The 20,550-nt window shown below is 43.9% G+C and overlaps 1 protein-coding gene across 1 annotated transcript in view; it reads right to left on the bottom strand.

Annotated features, from left to right (window-relative positions):
- LOC306818135 (uncharacterized protein) overlaps positions 1–20,550 on the bottom strand; it is a gene marked incomplete at both ends in the record, with an annotated part of 126,522 nt that overhangs the window by 10,166 nt on the left and 95,806 nt on the right. Inside the window, 5 exon segments of the mRNA XM_079335510.1 lie at positions 2,409–2,429; positions 2,431–2,525; positions 2,642–2,717; positions 3,697–3,784; positions 4,066–4,168. Coding sequence (XP_079191636.1) covers positions 2,409–2,429; positions 2,431–2,525; positions 2,642–2,717; positions 3,697–3,784; positions 4,066–4,168 — 383 coding nt within the window.

The raw sequence follows: 20,550 nt of genomic DNA, 5'->3' as shown, positions 1-20,550 counted from the left end.
AAGTATGTAACTATGGTGCATCAATCATGTTAACTAAAATTCCAAAGCTGTAGTCTGTAAATCTGGTGTTTTCAGGAAGTAATGCGTTTTTTAAACTTACATAGCCCTTTGGAGAAAAAGGATCCTTCAGCGAAGGAAAGAGTGCAATAATTCCCAGGGCATATTTCTCCTTGTGCTTACGGGAAGGCATCCTCCTTTAGAGCAAAGACAATAATTAATTTCAAGTCAGTTTTATTTATAGAGCACCAAAACCCAACAGAAGTTATCTTATAATACTTCTCATACAGAACAGGTCAAGACCATACTCTTATACTACAAAAAGACAATTCAAGTGCCCCACTAATGACTGTATGCTATGTCCCAGCTATGTTAATTCAATGCCATGCATTTTGAAAATTCATTACATTATTTCTTAATATAAAGCCTTTCAGTCTGAAATGGTTTAAAATGAACAATGTATTTAAGAAACGCTTACCCATGATTCTCAGTCATATGGCTAGCCAATATGTTGACAAGCTGTGGCCGGGTGCGGTGGTTCAGCGAATTTCGTGAGTTGTACTCTTCAATGACATTGTCACCTCCAGGTTTACCGAGTGTTACCGGCACCAGACCTAGGGATAATCTGGACCGGCAGCAAGGGTTGCACAGGCCAGGAAACACTGTGTAACCTTATGTGTACTATGGCTGTGAATCAACAGAGAGAGGACAAAGTTAGCGTCCTCTTCATGCCTCACGCGTTTATTTCTGGACTGCGCATGGGCAGAGTGTATAGGCATAATCTCTCCAGTTGATCCACAACAGAATCAGATCACCACCTACTGGCGGAAAAGTGTAACTGACCTTCACAATCTATTAACAGTAGTTCCAATTAAAAACAAAAAAATAGGGGGGGGTTTCTGTTCACTTATGAACTACAGATATGGCATTTTCAACCCATTACACTCTCCCCTGCTTTAAGAGATGTCTCCGGGCATCTAGAACTACCACTATTAATGGTAGCTGTTGCTGTTGAGGAATTGTTTTAAAGTAGACAACCTGAAGACATTCACATTAGTCCTCTGTCTTTTTTGCAAGCATACATCTCAGACGTAGAGGTGGTGTGCAGACAGTCTGTAGAGACGGTACAGGTGGCGTGCAGACAGTCTGTAAAGACGGTAGAGGTGGCGTGCAGACAGTCTGTAGAGACATAGAGGTGGCGTGCAGACAGTTTGTAGAGACGGTAGAGGTGGAGTGCATACAGTCTGTAGAAGTGGCGTGCAGACAGTCTGTCGAGGTGGCGTGCAGACAGTCTGTAGAAACGGTAGAGGTGGCGTGCAGACAGTCTGTAGAGACGGTAGAGGTGGCGTGCAGACAGTCTGTAGAGAGGGTAGAGGTGGCGTGCAGACAGTCTGTAGAGGTGGCGTGCAGACAGTCTGTAGAGACTGTAGAGGTGGCGTGCAGACAGTCTGTAGAGACGGTAGAGGTCTGTGGGGTCAACCTGAGCGCGTGACAGGCAGAGGGGGACATCATCAGGACTCAACTGGTTCCTCCGTTGTTCTGTCTTTTAAGATGCACTCTGAAAGAAAAAAGAAAATATATAAAGTTAGAGAATGTGTGTGATGTTATTAGCATGACATATAGAGCAGATATGCGTAAATTCAGACGATGAAAGTAACACTTTATCCAGTTATATTAAATCATCTAAAATCTGAATACAAAGATAACAATACAAAGGCGTGCAGACAGTCTGTAGAGACGTAGAGGTTGCATGCAGACAGTCTGTAGAGACGGTAGAGGTGGCGTGCAGACAGTCTGTAGAGACGGCGTGCAGACAGTCTGTAGAGCAGGCAGAGACGGTAGAGGTGGCGTGCAGACAGTCTGTAGAGGTGGCGTGCAGACAGTCTGTAGAAACGGTAGAGGTGGCGCGCAGACAGTCTGTAGAGACGGTAGGGACGGCGTGCAGACAGTCTGTCGAGACGGCGTGCAGACAGTCTGCAGAGACGGTAGAGGTGGCGTGTAGACAGTCTGTAGAGACGGTAGAGGTGGCGTGCAGACAGTCTGTAGAGACGGCGTGCAGACAGTTTGTAGAGACGGTAGAGGTGGCGTGCAGACAGGCAGAGGGTGACATCATCAGGACTCACCTGGTTCATCCGTTGTTCTGTCCTTTAAGATGCACTCTGAAAGAAAAAAGAAAATATATAAAGCTAGAGAATGTGTGTGATGTTATTAGCATGACATATAGAGCAGATATGCTTCATGTTCAGACTATGAAAGTAACATTTTATCCAGTTATATTAAATCATCTAAAATCTGAATACAAAGATTACAATACAAAGGCGTGCAGACAGTCTGTAGAGACGTAGAGGTGGCGTGCAGACAGGGGAATCACATGCCTTTGCAGGTTTTTTCTAATTGAGATACGTACATACCTTGTGAAAGTGTACCATTTTTCTCCACTGCATCACTGGAACTTATCTTGGCCCTCTTCCGTCCAGCTGTGGGTGGCAAGAGATGGAGAAGGAGCAGCAGAGAAGCCATGTCCCAGTCTATCAGGAAGAAAATGGAGCAAAACACATCATTAGTATCTCCCTATGCTATTTATCTATCAAAGTAAATAGCACTAACTGTTTGGAATATAAAGCAAGCATGTCATGTCGCTTACTGGTGTCATCGTTCTCTGCGAGTTTCTCAGCAGCGACTTCTGAAAGTCGGCACAGCTCAGTTGACTGAGTCAGGTGTTTGGCCTCTTTGATAACTTTGGGCCTGAATGCTGTGTCCCACTTCTCAAGCATCTTGGAGGCTATTTCAGCTCCAAACAGAAGAGCAGGAAGTCTTGACTCAGCTGTTGATCATACACACATGCAAATACATCAAACCAATGGTCAGTGTATTGTTCATTGCTTACATGCAACCAAACAAAACAATGGAGAACAACTCACCAGTCCTTTGACATCCAAAAATCGTGTGAATGCTTTAAAGACATCTGTGATTCTCTGCGGATCGTGCACTAGGTCCTGGCGATGCTGCAAGGTCATCTTCATCTTCTGAAACACACTTGCTTCATCGGGAGAGTGAACAAGAAATGAAATAGCATCCCTGCAGGCATCTCCATCAAGCTGCTCAGGCAATGTGGCTGCTAATCTCCGGCGCTTTGGTCCTGGTGCTTGAGCCACTGTGGCTGCCTTGGCTGGCCGTTTTTCTGTCTTCCTGGATATGGTCTTGAGGCGCCATGCTAAATATCCAGTGCCTTTTTCCCCATCATAGAGATGCTCCTGTTAAAAGTTTTTATTTTTAAAAAGTCATTACAAAGGTCTATTACTCATTGATCTTACAGAACGTGCAGTTACTGCCCTGTGAAAATAAAGGACAGTTACTTAAGTAATATTTTTTGCAATTCTCCAATTCATGTGTAATATCCTATTAACCCAATTCATTCTGATTGCCACTACGAACATTTTTCATTTATGCGATTGTATTTTGCATATTCATGTCCAAGGTGAACTTTGTAGCATACTCCACAGTTTCAATTTAGTGGTACTAAGGTGTGGCATTTGAGGTCAGTATCAAGAACTTGGAATAAATGCAAAAATATTGAAATTTCACCACTGTTTAAGTATGTAACTATGGCGCATCAATCATGTTAACTAAAATTCCAAAGCTGTAGTCTGTAAATCTGGTGTTTTCAGGAAGTAATGCGTTTTTTAAACTTACATAGCCCTTTGGAGAAAAAGGATCCTTCAGCGAAGGAAAGAGTGAAATAATTCCCAGGGCATATTTCTCCTTGTGCTTACGGGAAGGCATCCTCCTTTAGAGCAAAGACAATAATTAATTTCAAGTCAGTTTTATTTATAGAGCACCAAAACCCAACAGAAGTTATCTTATAATACTTCTCATACAGAACAGGTCAAGACCATACTCTTATACTACAAAAAGACAATTCAAGTGCCCCACTAATGACTGTATGCTATGTCCCAGCTATGTTAATTCAATGCCATGCATTTTGAAAATTCATTACATTATTTCTTAATATAAAGCCTTTCAGTCTGAAATGGTTTAAAATGAACAATGTATTTAAGAAACGCTTACCCATGATTCTCAGTCATATGGCTAGCCAATATGTTGACAAGCTGTGGCCGGGTGCGGTGGTTCAGCGAATTTCGTGAGTTGTACTCTTCAATGACATTGTCACCTCCAGGTTTACCGAGTGTTACCGGCACCAGACCTAGGGATAATCTGGACCGGCAGCAAGGGTTGCACAGGCCAGGAAACACTGTGTAACCTTATGTGTACTATGGCTGTGAATCAACAGAGAGAGGACAAAGTTAGCGTCTTCCTCATGCCTCACGCGTTTATTTCTGGACTGCGCATGGGCAGAGTGTATAGGCATAATCTCTCCAGTTGATCCACAACAGAATCAGATCACAACCTACTGGCGGAAAAGTGTAACTGACCTTCACAATCTATTAACAGTAGTTCCAATTAAAAACAAAAAAATAGGGGGGGGTTTCTGTTCACTTATGAACTACAGATATGGCATTTTCAACCCATTACACTCTCCCCTGCTTTAAGAGATGTCTCCGGGCATCTAGAACTACCACTATTAATGGTAGCTGTTGCTGTTGAGGAATTGTTTTAAAGTAGACAACCTGAAGACATTCACATTAGTCCTCTGTCTTTTTTGCAAGCATACATCTCAGACGTAGAGGTGGTGTGCAGACAGTCTGTAGAGACGGTACAGGTGGCGTGCAGACAGTCTGTAAAGACGGTAGAGGTGGCGTGCAGACAGTCTGTAGAGACATAGAGGTGGCGTGCAGACAGTTTGTAGAGACGGTAGAGGTGGAGTGCATACAGTCTGTAGAAGTGGCGTGCAGACAGTCTGTCGAGGTGGCGTGCAGACAGTCTGTAGAGACGGTAGAGATGGCGTGCAGACAGTCTGTAGAAACGGTAGAGGTGGCGTGCAGACAGTCTGTAGAGACGGTAGAGGTGGCGTGCAGACAGTCTGTAGAGAGGGTAGAGGTGGCGTGCAGACAGTCTGTAGAGGTGGCGTGCAGACAGTCTGTAGAGACTGTAGAGGTGGCGTGCAGACAGTCTGTAGAGACGGTAGAGGTCTGTGGGGTCAACCTGAGCGCGTGACAGGCAGAGGGGGACATCATCAGGACTCAACTGGTTCCTCCGTTGTTCTGTCTTTTAAGATGCACTCTGAAAGAAAAAAGAAAATATATAAAGTTAGAGAATGTGTGTGATGTTATTAGCATGACATATAGAGCAGATATGCGTAAATTCAGACGATGAAAGTAACACTTTATCCAGTTATATTAAATCATCTAAAATCTGAATACAAAGATAACAATACAAAGGCGTGCAGACAGTCTGTAGAGACGTAGAGGTTGCATGCAGACAGTCTGTAGAGACGGTAGAGGTGGCGTGCAGACAGTCTGTAGAGACGGCGTGCAGACAGCCTGTAGAGACGGTAGAGATGGCGTGCAGACAGTCTGTAGAAACGGTAGAGGTGGCGTGCAGACAGTCTGTAGAGACGGCGTGCAGACAGTCTGTAGAGCAGGCAGAGACGGTAGAGGTGGCGTGCAGACAGTCTGTAGAGGTGGCGTGCAGACAGTCTGTAGAAACGGTAGAGGTGGCGCGCAGACAGTCTGTAGAGACGGTAGGGACGGCGTGCAGACAGTCTGTCGAGACGGCGTGCAGACAGTCTGCAGAGACGGTAGAGGTGGCGTGTAGACAGTCTGTAGAGACGGTAGAGGTGGCGTGCAGACAGTCTGTAGAGACGGCGTGCAGACAGTTTGTAGAGACGGTAGAGGTGGCGTGCAGACAGGCAGAGGGTGACATCATCAGGACTCACCTGGTTCATCCGTTGTTCTGTCCTTTAAGATGCACTCTGAAAGAAAAAAGAAAATATATAAAGCTAGAGAATGTGTGTGATGTTATTAGCATGACATATAGAGCAGATATGCTTCATGTTCAGACTATGAAAGTAACATTTTATCCAGTTATATTAAATCATCTAAAATCTGAATACAAAGATTACAATACAAAGGCGTGCAGACAGTCTGTAGAGACGTAGAGGTGGCGTGCAGACAGGGGAATCACATGCCTTTGCAGGTTTTTTCTAATTGAGATACGTACATACCTTGTGAAAGTGTACCATTTTTCTCCACTGCATCACTGGAACTTATCTTGGCCCTCTTCCGTCCAGCTGTGGGTGGCAAGAGATGGAGAAGGAGCAGCAGAGAAGCCATGTCCCAGTCTATCAGGAAGAAAATGGAGCAAAACACATCATTAGTATCTCCCTATGCTATTTATCTATCAAAGTAAATAGCACTAACTGTTTGGAATATAAAGCAAGCATGTCATGTCGCTTACTGGTGTCATCGTTCTCTGCGAGTTTCTCAGCAGCGACTTCTGAAAGTCGGCACAGCTCAGTTGACTGAGTCAGGTGTTTGGCCTCTTTGATAACTTTGGGCCTGAATGCTGTGTCCCACTTCTCAAGCATCTTGGAGGCTATTTCAGCTCCAAACAGAAGAGCAGGAAGTCTTGACTCAGCTGTTGATCATACACACATGCAAATACATCAAACCAATGGTCAGTGTATTGTTCATTGCTTACATGCAACCAAACAAAACAATGGAGAACAACTCACCAGTCCTTTGACATCCAAAAATCGTGTGAATGCTTTAAAGACATCTGTGATTCTCTGCGGATCGTGCACTAGGTCCTGGCGATGCTGCAAGGTCATCTTCATCTTCTGAAACACACTTGCTTCATCGGGAGAGTGAACAAGAAATGAAATAGCATCCCTGCAGGCATCTCCATCAAGCTGCTCAGGCAATGTGGCTGCTAATCTCCGGCGCTTTGGTCCTGGTGCTTGAGCCACTGTGGCTGCCTTGGCTGGCCGTTTTTCTGTCTTCCTGGATATGGTCTTGAGGCGCCATGCTAAATATCCAGTGCCTTTTTCCCCATCATAGAGATGCTCCTGTTAAAAGTTTTTATTTTTAAAAAGTCATTACAAAGGTCTATTACTCATTGATCTTACAGAACGTGCAGTTACTGCCCTGTGAAAATAAAGGACAGTTACTTAAGTAATATTTTTTTGCAATTCTCCAATTCATGTGTAATATCCTATTAACCCAATTCATTCTGATTGCCACTACGAACATTTTTCATTTATGTGATTGTATTTTGCATATTCATGTCCAAGGTGAACTTTGTAGCATACTCCACAGTTTCAATTTAGTGGTACTAAGGTGTGGCATTTGAGGTCAGTATCAAGAACTTGGAATAAATGCAAAAATATTGAAATTTCACCACTGTTTAAGTATGTAACTATGGCGCATCAATCATGTTAACTAAAATTCCAAAGCTGTAGTCTGTAAATCTGGTGTTTTCAGGAAGTAATCCGTTTTTTAAACTTACATAGCCCTTTGGAGAAAAAGGATCCTTCAGCGAAGGAAAGAGTGCAATAATTCCCAGGGCATATTTCTCCTTGTGCTTACGGGAAGGCATCCTCCTTTAGAGCAAAGACAATAATTAATTTCAAGTCAGTTTTATTTATAGAGCACCAAAACCCAACAGAAGTTATCTTATAATACTTCTCATACAGAACAGGTCAAGACCATACTCTTATACTACAAAAAGACAATTCAAGTGCCCCGCTAATGACTGTATGCTATGTCCCAGCTATGTTAATTCAATGCCATGCATTTTGAAAATTCATTACATTATTTCTTAATATAAAGCCTTTCAGTCTGAAATGGTTTAAAATGAACAATGTATTTAAGAAACGCTTACCCATGATTCTCAGTCATATGGCTAGCCAATATGTTGACAAGCTGTGGCCGGGTGCGGTGGTTCAGCGAATTTCGTGAGTTGTACTCTTCAATGACATTGTCACCTCCAGGTTTACCGAGTGTTACCGGCACCAGACCTAGGGATAATCTGGACCGGCAGCAAGGGTTGCACAGGCCAGGAAACACTGTGTAACCTTATGTGTACTATGGCTGTGAATCAACAGAGAGAGGACAAAGTTAGCGTCTTCCTCATGCCTCACGCGTTTATTTCTGGACTGCGCATGGGCAGAGTGTATAGGCATAATCTCTCCAGTTGATCCACAACAGAATCAGATCACCACCTACTGGCGGAAAAGTGTAACTGACCTTCACAATCTATTAACAGTAGTTCCAATTAAAAACAAAAAAATAGGGGGGGTTTCTGTTCACTTATGAACTACAGATATGGCATTTTCAACCCATTACACTCTCCCCTGCTTTAAGAGATGTCTCCGGGCATCTAGAACTACCACTATTAATGGTAGCTGTTGCTGTTGAGGAATTGTTTTAAAGTAGACAACCTGAAGACATTCACATTAGTCCTCTGTCTTTTTTGCAAGCATACATCTCAGACGTAGAGGTGGTGTGCAGGCAGTCTGTAGAGACGGTACAGGTGGCGTGCAGACAGTCTGTAGAGACATAGAGGTGGCGTGCAGACAGTTTGTAGAGACGGTAGAGGTGGAGTGCATACAGTCTCTGTAGAAGTGGCGTGCAGACAGTCTGTCGAGGTGGCGTGCAGACAGTCTGTAGAGAGGGTAGAGGTGGTGTGCAGACAGTCTGTAGAGGTGGCGTGCAGACAGTCTGTAGAGACGGTAGAGATGGCGTGCAGACAGTCTGTAGAAACGGTAGAGGTGGCGTGCAGACAGTCTGTAGAGACGGTAGAGGTCTGTGGGGTCAACCTGAGCGCGTGACAGGCAGAGGGTGACATCATCAGGACTCACCTGGTTCCTCCGTTGTTCTGTCCTTTAAGATGCACTCTGAAAGAAAAAAGAAAATATATAAAGTTAGAGAGTCTGTGTGATGTTATTAGCATGACATTTAGAGCAGATATGCTTCATGTTCAGACTATGAAAGTAACATTTTATCCAGTTATATTAAATCATCTAAAATCTTAATACAAAGAATACAATACAAAGGCGTGCAGACAGTCTGTAGAGACGTAGAGGTTGCATGCAGACAGTCTGTAGAGATGGTAGAGGTGCGTGCAGACAGTCTGTAGAGACGGTAGAGGTGGCGTGCAGACAGTCTGTAGAGATGGTAGAGGTTGCGTGCAGACAGTCTGTAGAGACGGTAGAGGTGGCGTGCAGACAGTCTGTAGAGAAGGTAAAGGTGGCGTGCAGACAGTCTGTAGAGACGTAGAGGTGGCGTGCAGACAGTCTGTAGAGGTGGCGTGCAGACAGTCTGTAGAGTTGGCGTGCAGACAGTCTGTAGAGACGGTGGAGGTGGGATGCAGACTGTCTGTAGAGATGGTAGAGGTTGCGTGCAGAGTCTGTAGAGACTGTAGAGGTGGCGTGCAGACAGTCTGTAGAGACGGTAGAGGTCTGTGGGGTCAACCTGAGCGCGTGACAGGCAGAGGGGGACATCATCAGGACTCACCTGGTTCCTCCGTTGTTCTGTCTTTTAAGATGCACTCTGAAAGAAAAAAGAAAATATATAAAGCTAGAGAATGTGTGTGATGTTATTAGCATGACATATAGAGCAGATATGTGTCATGTTCAGACTATGAAAGTAACACTTTATCCAGTTATATTAAATCTAAAATCTGAATACAAAGATTACAATACAAAGACGTGCAGACAGTCTGTAGAGACGTAGAGGTTGCATGCAGACAGTCTGTAGAGATGGTAGAGGTGGCGTGCAGACAGTCTGTAGAGATGGTAGAGGTTGCGTGCAGAGTCTGTAGAGACTGTAGAGGTGGCGTGCAGACAGTCTGTAGAGACGGTAGAGGTCTGTGGGGTCAACCTGAGCGCGTGACAGGCAGAGGGGGACATCATCAGGACTCACCTGGTTCCTCCGTTGTTCTGTCTTTTAATTTGCACTCTGAAAGAAAAAAGAAATATATAAAGCTAGAGAATGTGTGTGATGTTATTAGCATGACATATAAAGCAGATATGCGTCATGTTCAGACTATGAAAGTAACACTTTATCCAGTTATATTAAATCATCTAAAATCTGAATACAAAGATTACAATACAAAGGCGTGCAGACAGTCTGTAGAGACGTAGAGGTTGCATGCAGACAGTCTGTAGAGATGGTAGAGGTGCGTGCAGACAGTCTGTAGAGACGGTAGAGGTCTGTGGGGTCAACCTGAGCGCGTGACAGGCAGAGGGGGACATCATCAGGACTCACCTGGTTCCTCCGTTGTTCTGTCTTTTAAGATGCACTCTGAAAGAAAAAAGAAAATATATAAAGCTAGAGAATTTGTGTGATGTTATTAGCATGACATATAGAGCAGATATGTGTCATGTTCAGACTATGAAAGTAACACTTTATCCAGTTATATTAAATCTAAACTCTGAATACAAAGATTAGAATACAAAGACGTGCAGACAGTCTGTAGAAATGGTAGAGGTGGCTTGCAGAGTCTGTAGAGACTGTAGAGGTGGCGTGCAGAGTCTGTAGAGACGGTAGAGGTCTGTGGGGTCAACCTGAGCGCGTGACAGGCAGAGGGTGACATCATCAGGACTCACCTGGTTCCTCCGTTGTTCTGTCCTTTAAGATGCACTCTGAAAGAAAAAAGAAAATATATAAAGTTAGAGAGTCTGTGTGATGTTATTAGCATGACATTTAGAGCAGATATGCTTCATGTTCAGACTATGAAAGTAACATTTTATCCAGTTATATTAAATCATCTAAAATCTTAATACAAAGAATACAATACAAAGGCGTGCAGACAGTCTGTAGAGACGTAGAGGTTGCATGCAGACAGTCTGTAGAGATGGTAGAGGTGCGTGCAGACAGTCTGTAGAGACGGTAGAGGTGGCGTGCAGACAGTCTGTAGAGATGGTAGAGGTTGCGTGCAGACAGTCTGTAGAGACGGTAGAGGTGGCGTGCAGACAGTCTGTAGAGAAGGTAAAGGTGGCGTGCAGACAGTCTGTAGAGACGTAGAGGTGGCGTGCAGACAGTCTGTAGAGGTGGCGTGCAGACAGTCTGTAGAGTTGGCGTGCAGACAGTCTGTAGAGACGGTGGAGGTGGGATGCAGACTGTCTGTAGAGATGGTAGAGGTTGCGTGCAGAGTCTGTAGAGACTGTAGAGGTGGCGTGCAGACAGTCTGTAGAGACGGTAGAGGTCTGTGGGGTCAACCTGAGCGCGTGACAGGCAGAGGGGGACATCATCAGGACTCACCTGGTTCCTCCGTTGTTCTGTCTTTTAAGATGCACTCTGAAAGAAAAAAGAAAATATATAAAGCTAGAGAATGTGTGTGATGTTATTAGCATGACATATAGAGCAGATATGTGTCATGTTCAGACTATGAAAGTAACACTTTATCCAGTTATATTAAATCTAAAATCTGAATACAAAGATTACAATACAAAGACGTGCAGACAGTCTGTAGAGACGTAGAGGTTGCATGCAGACAGTCTGTAGAGATGGTAGAGGTGGCGTGCAGACAGTCTGTAGAGATGGTAGAGGTTGCGTGCAGAGTCTGTAGAGACTGTAGAGGTGGCGTGCAGACAGTCTGTAGAGACGGTAGAGGTCTGTGGGGTCAACCTGAGCGCGTGACAGGCAGAGGGGGACATCATCAGGACTCACCTGGTTCCTCCGTTGTTCTGTCTTTTAATTTGCACTCTGAAAGAAAAAAGAAATATATAAAGCTAGAGAATGTGTGTGATGTTATTAGCATGACATATAAAGCAGATATGCGTCATGTTCAGACTATGAAAGTAACACTTTATCCAGTTATATTAAATCATCTAAAATCTGAATACAAAGATTACAATACAAAGGCGTGCAGACAGTCTGTAGAGACGTAGAGGTTGCATGCAGACAGTCTGTAGAGATGGTAGAGGTGCGTGCAGACAGTCTGTAGAGACGGTAGAGGTCTGTGGGGTCAACCTGAGCGCGTGACAGGCAGAGGGGGACATCATCAGGACTCACCTGGTTCCTCCGTTGTTCTGTCTTTTAAGATGCACTCTGAAAGAAAAAAGAAAATATATAAAGCTAGAGAATTTGTGTGATGTTATTAGCATGACATATAGAGCAGATATGTGTCATGTTCAGACTATGAAAGTAACACTTTATCCAGTTATATTAAATCTAAACTCTGAATACAAAGATTAGAATACAAAGACGTGCAGACAGTCTGTAGAAATGGTAGAGGTGGCTTGCAGAGTCTGTAGAGACTGTAGAGGTGGCGTGCAGAGTCTGTAGAGACGGTAGAGGTCTGTGGGGTCAACCTGAGCGCGTGACAGGCAGAGGGTGACATCATCAGGACTCACCTGGTTCCTCCGTTGTTCTGTCCTTTAAGATGCACTCTGAAAGAAAAAAGAAAATATATAAAGTTAGAGAGTGTGTGTGATGTTATTAGCATGACATATAGAGCAGATATGCGTCATGTTCAGACTATGAAAGTAACACTTTATCCAGTTATATTAAATCATCTAAAATCTGAATACAAAGATTACAATACAAAGGCGTGCAGACAGTCTGTAGAGACGTAGAGGTTGCATGCAGACAGTCTGTAGAGATGGTAGAGATGGCGTGCAGACAGTCTGTAGAGACGGTAGAGGTTGCGTGCAGACAGTCTGTAGAGGTGGCGTGCAGACAATCTGTAGAGGTGGCGTGCAGACAGTCTGGAGATTCAGACTGAAGGTGACATTCATCTCAGCCTCATTTCATCCTGTCACGGTTTGTGTGTTTATTCTGCACAGTCAGCTGATAGGATGAAAACACACATGTTCACTACAGCTCACTGGGACTTTGGTGATTTCTCAATGGTCGCAGTTCATTATCTCTCCTGTCACTGGTGATTCATCAAACAGAGTCCCAGTTTAGATTTGAACGTTGCTCTCAGGTGGACACATTTACCTGATGGCTCAATGGGACTGAATCCCTGTATACACTGCTTTGAGCTGAATCACTCTGACCTGAGTCTGAGCACGCTAAAACAAAGACACATTTAATTATTATGAAGGAGAATCTCACCTTGGATGTACACATAGTTGCTGGAGTTGATCTGATGACAGATGGCGTCCTGTGTGACCACACAGCTGTAGGTGTCGGTCTTGGTCACAGTCGTTTGGAGGATGATGTCGTAGCTGCCATCTTCATTTTTAGTGACTTGTGGTTCTTCAGTATGAAGGATGTTTCCAGAACTGTCCCTCCACTCCACTTTAGGTAAGGGAGAAGCTCCTTTAACGACACACTGCAGCACGGCCTGGTCACTTGTTTGATCAAGAATTTTGAAAGTCGGCTCTCGACATGCAACTGTGAACAGGGAATAAATAAGAAATTATTCAGGTTCTTTACAGCATCAGAAATGTAATCATGTGAATCCTCTGGTCATCACATATCTGATTAAAGAGGTTTATAAAAGGAGGAATAGAGAAGCTAAATTCATGTCTCAATGATAAATCAGATTATTTGTCCCAGCAGGCTGACATGTTGAAGGACCCTGTAGACCACCTGACCTGAACCCCCTTCATCAGAGCTGCTAGGTGTGGAGGACTCATTGTTATATTAACGTACAAAAAGCTTTGATTGAGTCCTTTAAACTGACGTGTTGTGAGTCTTTACGTCACAAACTGAAGAAAAATGTCCACTGAAGTGAATTAGAAATACTTTAAATATTCCTGAGTGGTATCAGGTCTGTGGGGTCAACCTGAGCGCGTGACAGGCAGAGGGTGACATCATCAGGACTCACCTGGTTCCTCCGTTGTTCTGTCCTTTAAGATGCACTCTGAAAGAAAAAAGAAAATATATAAAGTTAGAGAGTGTGTGTGATGTTATTAGCACGACATATAGAGCAGATATGCTTCATGTTCAGACTATGAAAGTAACATTTTATCCAGTTATATTAAATCATCTAAAATCTGAATACAAAGCTTCAGTCTCTGACTTTATAAATCAGCTGAAGCTGCAGCAGGAGAGAGGAGACTTGTTTGTAATAAGAGTCAAAGAGTCGGATGCTGGTGGACAAGTGGTTAGTTTGAACTCCACATGTACACAGACTTTAGTCCTTGACATAGATTTAGGTAGCCTACCGCGAAACCGCTTTTTGCACGGCCTATTTAAAAAAAACACGGCCTTGAAATTATTGCACGGCTTGACCTAGGCCGTGCAAATATCTACATTTAATAGACGTGCTTACTACACGGGTGCGCTAAATATCTGATTAGGCTACATTCTGGCAAAGAATATGTTTGCCGAATACCGGTACTGAAAAGCTTAAACCTGATCCTGTTTACGTTTCTACAGCCACCTGTGCCCTATTTGGTAGACGCCGTGTCAGCCGGATGACGATAGCCGCTATGTAAATAGCGTCATATGATAGCAGCTAACCGCTAACTAATGAATTCAACAAAGGAGAAAAACGCAACATAAACAAAACCAACGCTGGAAGACATCCAGCAGTTCATCTTCTCTGTCACTGACATGTGACTCTTTATTACAAGAACTCAATCAAGCTTTGTTTCAGAGAAGGCTGTGATCGGCGAGGAGAAATACACACGTAAACAATCAGCTGTGTGTTACAGTCAATGGTTTAAACACGGCGGAGTTTTGTTTACCGACGTAACACGGGAAGTGACGATTTTTTCAACCAATCAACGGACTGCAGGGTTTAGCTCCACCTTTTCGGGTCAGCGCCACATTCGAAAATGCTGACAGATGATTGACTTATCAAGGTCTAGGGATCTATTATTACTGGATGACACATGTAATATTATGAATTTATGTGTTTGTTTGTTTTTTAAAGAAAGTGCAGAGAGAAGCAGTGGGCCAACAAAGGGGTTAGACAAAATGAACCAAGTGAGTTGCAGTCAAATGACAAAGGGGTGTGTCAGGGCAGGGGCTGTACAGTAAATCAACATTATCAAGCTTGGGAAAACTAAAATGTGTAACAATGCATCTTATTGAACAGAATGCACCATTTAGAGACTTATTTAAGTTCATCAGTGACTCTTAAACCTGTCATCTTACTAACAATGTTTTTAAATATAATTAAAAAAATAAATTAAAAAAAAAACTCACCAACAACCAGCTCAATGGTGAACTGCTGAGGAGGATGAGATGAGATCAGATGAGGAAAAATACAGGTGTAGACTCCACTGTCGGCCACCTTCGTCTTCCTGATCTTTATGGAGGCGTGGTATCAGGTCTGTGGGGTCAACCTGAGCGCGTGACAGGCAGAGGGTGACATCATTAGGACTCACCTGGTTCCTCCGTTCTTCTGTCCTTTAATCTTTTAACACGCGGAGGATGCGCGCGACCCCAAATACAAACGTTCAGACTAATTAGCTACAAAAAGACGTTTTTTTCTTATGACTGTAAACATAGCTACAAACATATTATATATAGTTTGAAAGCTCAGGTTTTCGTTTTTACGGAGGAATTAAAAATGACTGTTAAAGGGTCAAATACTTTAAACAATGACGTCATACTTTACCGTTTTCCTGATCTTTATGAAGGCGTGGTATCAGGTCTGTGGGGTCAACCTGAGCGCGTGACAGGCAGAGGGGGACATCATCAGGACTCACCTGGTTCCTCCGTTGTTCTGTCTTTTAAGATGCACTCTGAAAGAAAAAAGAAAATATATAAAGCTAGAGAATGTGTGTGATGTCATTAGCATGACATATAGAGCAGATATGCGTCATGTTCAGACTATGAAAGTAACACTTTATCCAGTTATATTAAATCATCTCAAATCTGAATACAAAGATTACAATACAAAGGCGTGCAGACAGTCTGTAGAGACGTAGAGGTTGCATGCAGACAGTCTGTAGAGATGGTAGAGGTGGCGTGCAGACAGTCTGTAGAGATGGTAGAGGTTGCGTGCAGACAGTCTGTAGAGACGGTACAGGTGGCGTGCAGACAGTCTGTAAAGACGGTAGAGGTGGCGTGCAGACAGTCTGTAGAGACATAGAGGTGGCGTGCAGACAGTTTGTAGAGACGGTAGAGGTGGAGTGCATACAGTCTGTAGAAGTGGCGTGCAGACAGTCTGTCGAGGTGGCGTGCAGACAGTCTGTAGAGAGGGTAGAGGTGGCGTGCAGACAGTCTGTAGAGGTGGCGTACAGACAGTCTGTAGAGACGGTACAGGTGGCGTGCAGACAGTCTGTAAAGAAGGTAGAGGTGGCGTGCAGACAGACTGTAGAGACATAGAGGTGGCGTGCAGACAGTTTGTAGAGACGGTAGAGGTGGAGTGCATACAGTCTGTAGAAGTGGCGTGCAGACAGTCTGTCGAGGTGGCGTGCAGACAGTCTGTAGAGAGGGTAAAGGTGGCGTGCAGACAGTCTGTAGAGGTGGCGTGCAGACAGTCTGTAGAGACGGTAGAGATGGCGTGCAGACAGTCTGTAGAGACGGTAGAGGTGGCGTGCAGACAGTCTGTAGAGACGGTAGAGATGGCGTGCAGACAGTCTGTAGAAACGGTAGAGGTGGCGTGCAGACAGTCTGTAGAAATGGTAGAGGTGGCGTGCAGACAGTCTGTAGAAATGGTAGAGGTGGCGTGCAGAGTCTGTAGAGACTGTAGAGGTGGCGTGCAGAGTCTGTAGAGACGGTAGAGGTCTGTGGGGTCAACCTGAGCGCGTGACAGGCAGAGGGGGACATCATCAGGACTCACCTGGTTCCTCCGTTGTTCTGTCCTTTAAGATGCACTCTGAAAGAAAAAAGAAAATATATAAAGTTAGAGAGTGTGTGATGTTATTAGCATGACATATAGAGCAGATATGCTTCATGTTCAGACTATGAAAGTAACATTTTATCCAGTTATATTAAATCATCTAAAATCTGAATACAAAGCTTCAGTCTCTGACTTTATAAATCAGCTGAAGCTGCAGCAGGAGAGAGGAGACTTGTTTGTAATAAGAGTCAAAGAGTCGGATGCTGGTGGACAAGTGGTTAGTTTGAACTCCACATGTACACAGACTTTAGTCCTTGACATAGATTTAGGTAGCCTACCGCGAAACCGCTTTTTGCACGGCCTATTTAAAAAAAACACGGCCTTGAAATTATTGCACGGCTTGACCTAGGCCGTGCAAATATCTACATTTAATAGACGTGCTTACTACACGGGTGCGCTAAATATCTGATTAGGCTACATTCTGGCAAAGAATATGTTTGCCGAATACCGGTACTGAAAAGCTTAAACCTGATCCTGTTTACGTTTCTACAGCCACCTGTGCCCTATTTGGTAGACGCCGTGTCAGCCGGATGACGATAGCCGCTATGTAAATAGCGTCATATGATAGCAGCTAACCGCTAACTAATGAATTCAACAAAGGAGAAAAACGCAACATAAACAAAACCAACGCTGGAAGACATCCAGCAGTTCATCTTCTCTGTCACTGACATGTGACTCTTTATTACAAGAACTCAATCAAGCTTTGTTTCAGAGAAGGCTGTGATCGGCGAGGAGAAATACACACGTAAACAATCAGCTGTGTGTTACAGTCAATGGTTTAAACACGGCGGAGTTTTGTTTACCGACGTAACACGGGAAGTGACGATTTTTTCAACCAATCAACGGACTGCAGGGTTTAGCTCCACCTTTTCGGGTCAGCGCCACATTCGAAAATGCTGACAGATGATTGACTTATCAAGGTCTAGGGATCTATTATTACTGGATGACACATGTAATATTATGAATTTATGTGTTTGTTTGTTTTTTAAAGAAAGTGCAGAGAGAAGCAGTGGGCCAACAAAGGGGTTAGACAAAATGAACCAAGTGAGTTGCAGTCAAATGACAAAGGGGTGTGTCAGGGCAGGGGCTGTACAGTAAATCAACATTATCAAGCTTGGGAAAACTAAAATGTGTAACAATGCATCTTATTGAACAGAATGCACCATTTAGAGACTTATTTAAGTTCATCAGTGACTCTTAAACCTGTCATCTTACTAACAATGTTTTTAAATATAATTAAAAAAATAAATTAAAAAAAAAACTCACCAACAACCAGCTCAATGGTGAACTGCTGAGGAGGATGAGATGAGATCAGATGAGGAAAAATACAGGTGTAGACTCCACTGTCGGCCACCTTCGTCTTCCTGATCTTTATGGAGGCGTGGTATCAGGTATGTGGGGTCAACCTGAGCGCGTGACAGGCAGAGGGTGACATCATTAGGACTCACCTGGTTCCTCCGTTCTTCTGTCCTTTAATCTTTTAACACGCGGAGGATGCGCGCGACCCCAAATACAAACGTTCAGACTAATTAGCTACAAAAAGACGTTTTTTTCTTATGACTGTAAACATAGCTACAAACATATTATATATAGTTTGAAAGCTCAGGTTTTCGTTTTTACGGAGGAATTAAAAATGACTGTTAAAGGGTCAAATACTTTAAACAATGACGTCATACTTTACCGTTTTCCTGATCTTTATGGAGGCGTGGTATCAGGTCTGTGGGGTCAACCTGAGCGCGTGACAGGCAGAGGGGGACATCATCAGGACTCACCTGGTTCCTCCGTTGTTCTGTCTTTTAAGATGCACTCTGAAAGAAAAAAGAAAATATATAAAGCTAGAGAATGTGTGTGATGTCATTAGCATGACATATAGAGCAGATATGCGTCATGTTCAGACTATGAAAGTAACACTTTATCCAGTTATATTAAATCATCTCAAATCTGAATACAAAGATTACAATACAAAGGCGTGCAGACAGTCTGTAGAGACGTAGAGGTTGCATGCAGACAGTCTGTAGAGATGGTAGAGGTGGCGTGCAGACAGTCTGTAGAGATGGTAGAGGTTGCGTGCAGACAGTCTGTAGAGACGGTACAGGTGGCGTGCAGACAGTCTGTAAAGACGGTAGAGGTGGCGTGCAGACAGTCTGTAGAGACATAGAGGTGGCGTGCAGACAGTTTGTAGAGACGGTAGAGGTGGAGTGCATACAGTCTGTAGAAGTGGCGTGCAGACAGTCTGTCGAGGTGGCGTGCAGACAGTCTGTAGAGAGGGTAGAGGTGGCGTGCAGACAGTCTGTAGAGGTGGCGTACAGACAGTCTGTAGAGACGGTAGAGGTCTGTGGGGTCAACCTGAGCGCGTGACAGGCAGAGGGGGACATCATCAGGACTCACCTGGTTCCTCCGTTGTTCTGTCTTTTAAGATGCACTCTGAAAGAAAAAAGAAAATATATAAAGCTAGAGAATGTGTGTGATGTTATTAGCATGACATATAGAGCAGATATGCGTCATGTTCAGACTATGAAAGTAACACTTTATCCAGTTATATTAAATCATCTCAAATCTGAATACAAAGATTACAGTACAAAGGCGTGCAGACAGTCTGTAGCACTGATTTAGGTAGCCTGCCGCGAAGCCGCTTTTTGCACGGCCTATTATAAAAAAACACGGCCTTGAAATTTTTGCACGGCTTGACCTAGGCCGTGCAAAAATCTACATTTAATAGACGTGCTTACTACACGGGTTTCTGTACGGTGCCACCCGTGCCCTATTTGGTAGGCGGAATGTCAGGATAACGATAGCCGCTATGTAAATAGCGTCAGATGGTAGCAGCTAACCGCTAACAGCTATCCGCTAACTAATAAATCCAACAAAAGAGAAAAACGCTACATAAACAAAACCAACGCTGGAAACATCCAGCAGTTCATCCACTTTGTCATTGGCATGTGACTGTTTATTACAAGAACTCAATCCAGCTTTGTTTCAGAGAAGGCTGTGTGCGGCGAGGAGAAATACACACGTAAACAATCAGCTGTGTGTTACAGTCAATGGTTTAAACACGGCGGAGTTTTGTTTACCAACGTAACACAGGAAGTGACGACTCTTTCAACCAATCAACGGACTGCAGGGTTTAGCTCCAGATGATTGACTTATCAAGGTCTAGGGATCTATTATTACTGGATGACACATGTAATATTATGAATTTATGTGTTTGTCGTTTGTTTTTTAAAGAAAGTGCAGATAGAAGTAGTGGGCCAACAAAGGGCTTAGACAACATGAACCAAGTGAGTGACAGTCAAATGGCAAAGGGGTGTGTCAGGGTAGAGGCTGTACAGTAAATCAACATTATGAAGCTTGGGAAAACTAAAATGTGAAAACTAAAACGTGTAACAATGCATCTTATTGAACAGAATGCACCATTTAGAGACTTATTCAGTTTTCTTCAAAACTAGTGTGTTAGGGAGCACATAACCGCCGTGCCGCCGTTAGTGACACTGAAAAAAATTTGCACCCCCTGTATTTTTTTTTGCACCCCCTGTTTTCCCATTTCTGCCTAAATCACTGGTCTGTAGAGACGTAGAGGTTGCATGCAGACAGTCTGTAGAGATGGTAGAGGTGGCGTGCAGACAGTCTGTAGAGATGGTAGAGGTTGCGTGCAGACAGTCTGTAGAGACGGTACAGGTGGCGTGCAGACAGTCTGTAGAGACATAGAGGTGGCGTGCAGACAGTTTGTAGAGACGGTAGAGGTGGAGTGCATACAGTCTGTAGAAGTGGCGTGCAGACAGTCTGTCGAGGTGGCGTGCAGACAGTCTGTAGAGAGGGTAGAGGTGGCGTGCAGACAGTCTGTAGAGGTGGCGTACAGACAGTCTGTAGAGACGGTACAGGTGGCGTGCAGACAGTCTG

The sequence above is a fragment of the Symphodus melops genome (assembly GCF_947650265.1).
Source record: "Symphodus melops genome assembly, chromosome: 22".
Lineage (NCBI taxonomy): Eukaryota > Metazoa > Chordata > Actinopteri > Labriformes > Labridae > Symphodus > Symphodus melops.
Note: the sequence above shows the minus strand (reverse complement) of the source record. Positions and strands in the feature narration are given on the sequence as shown.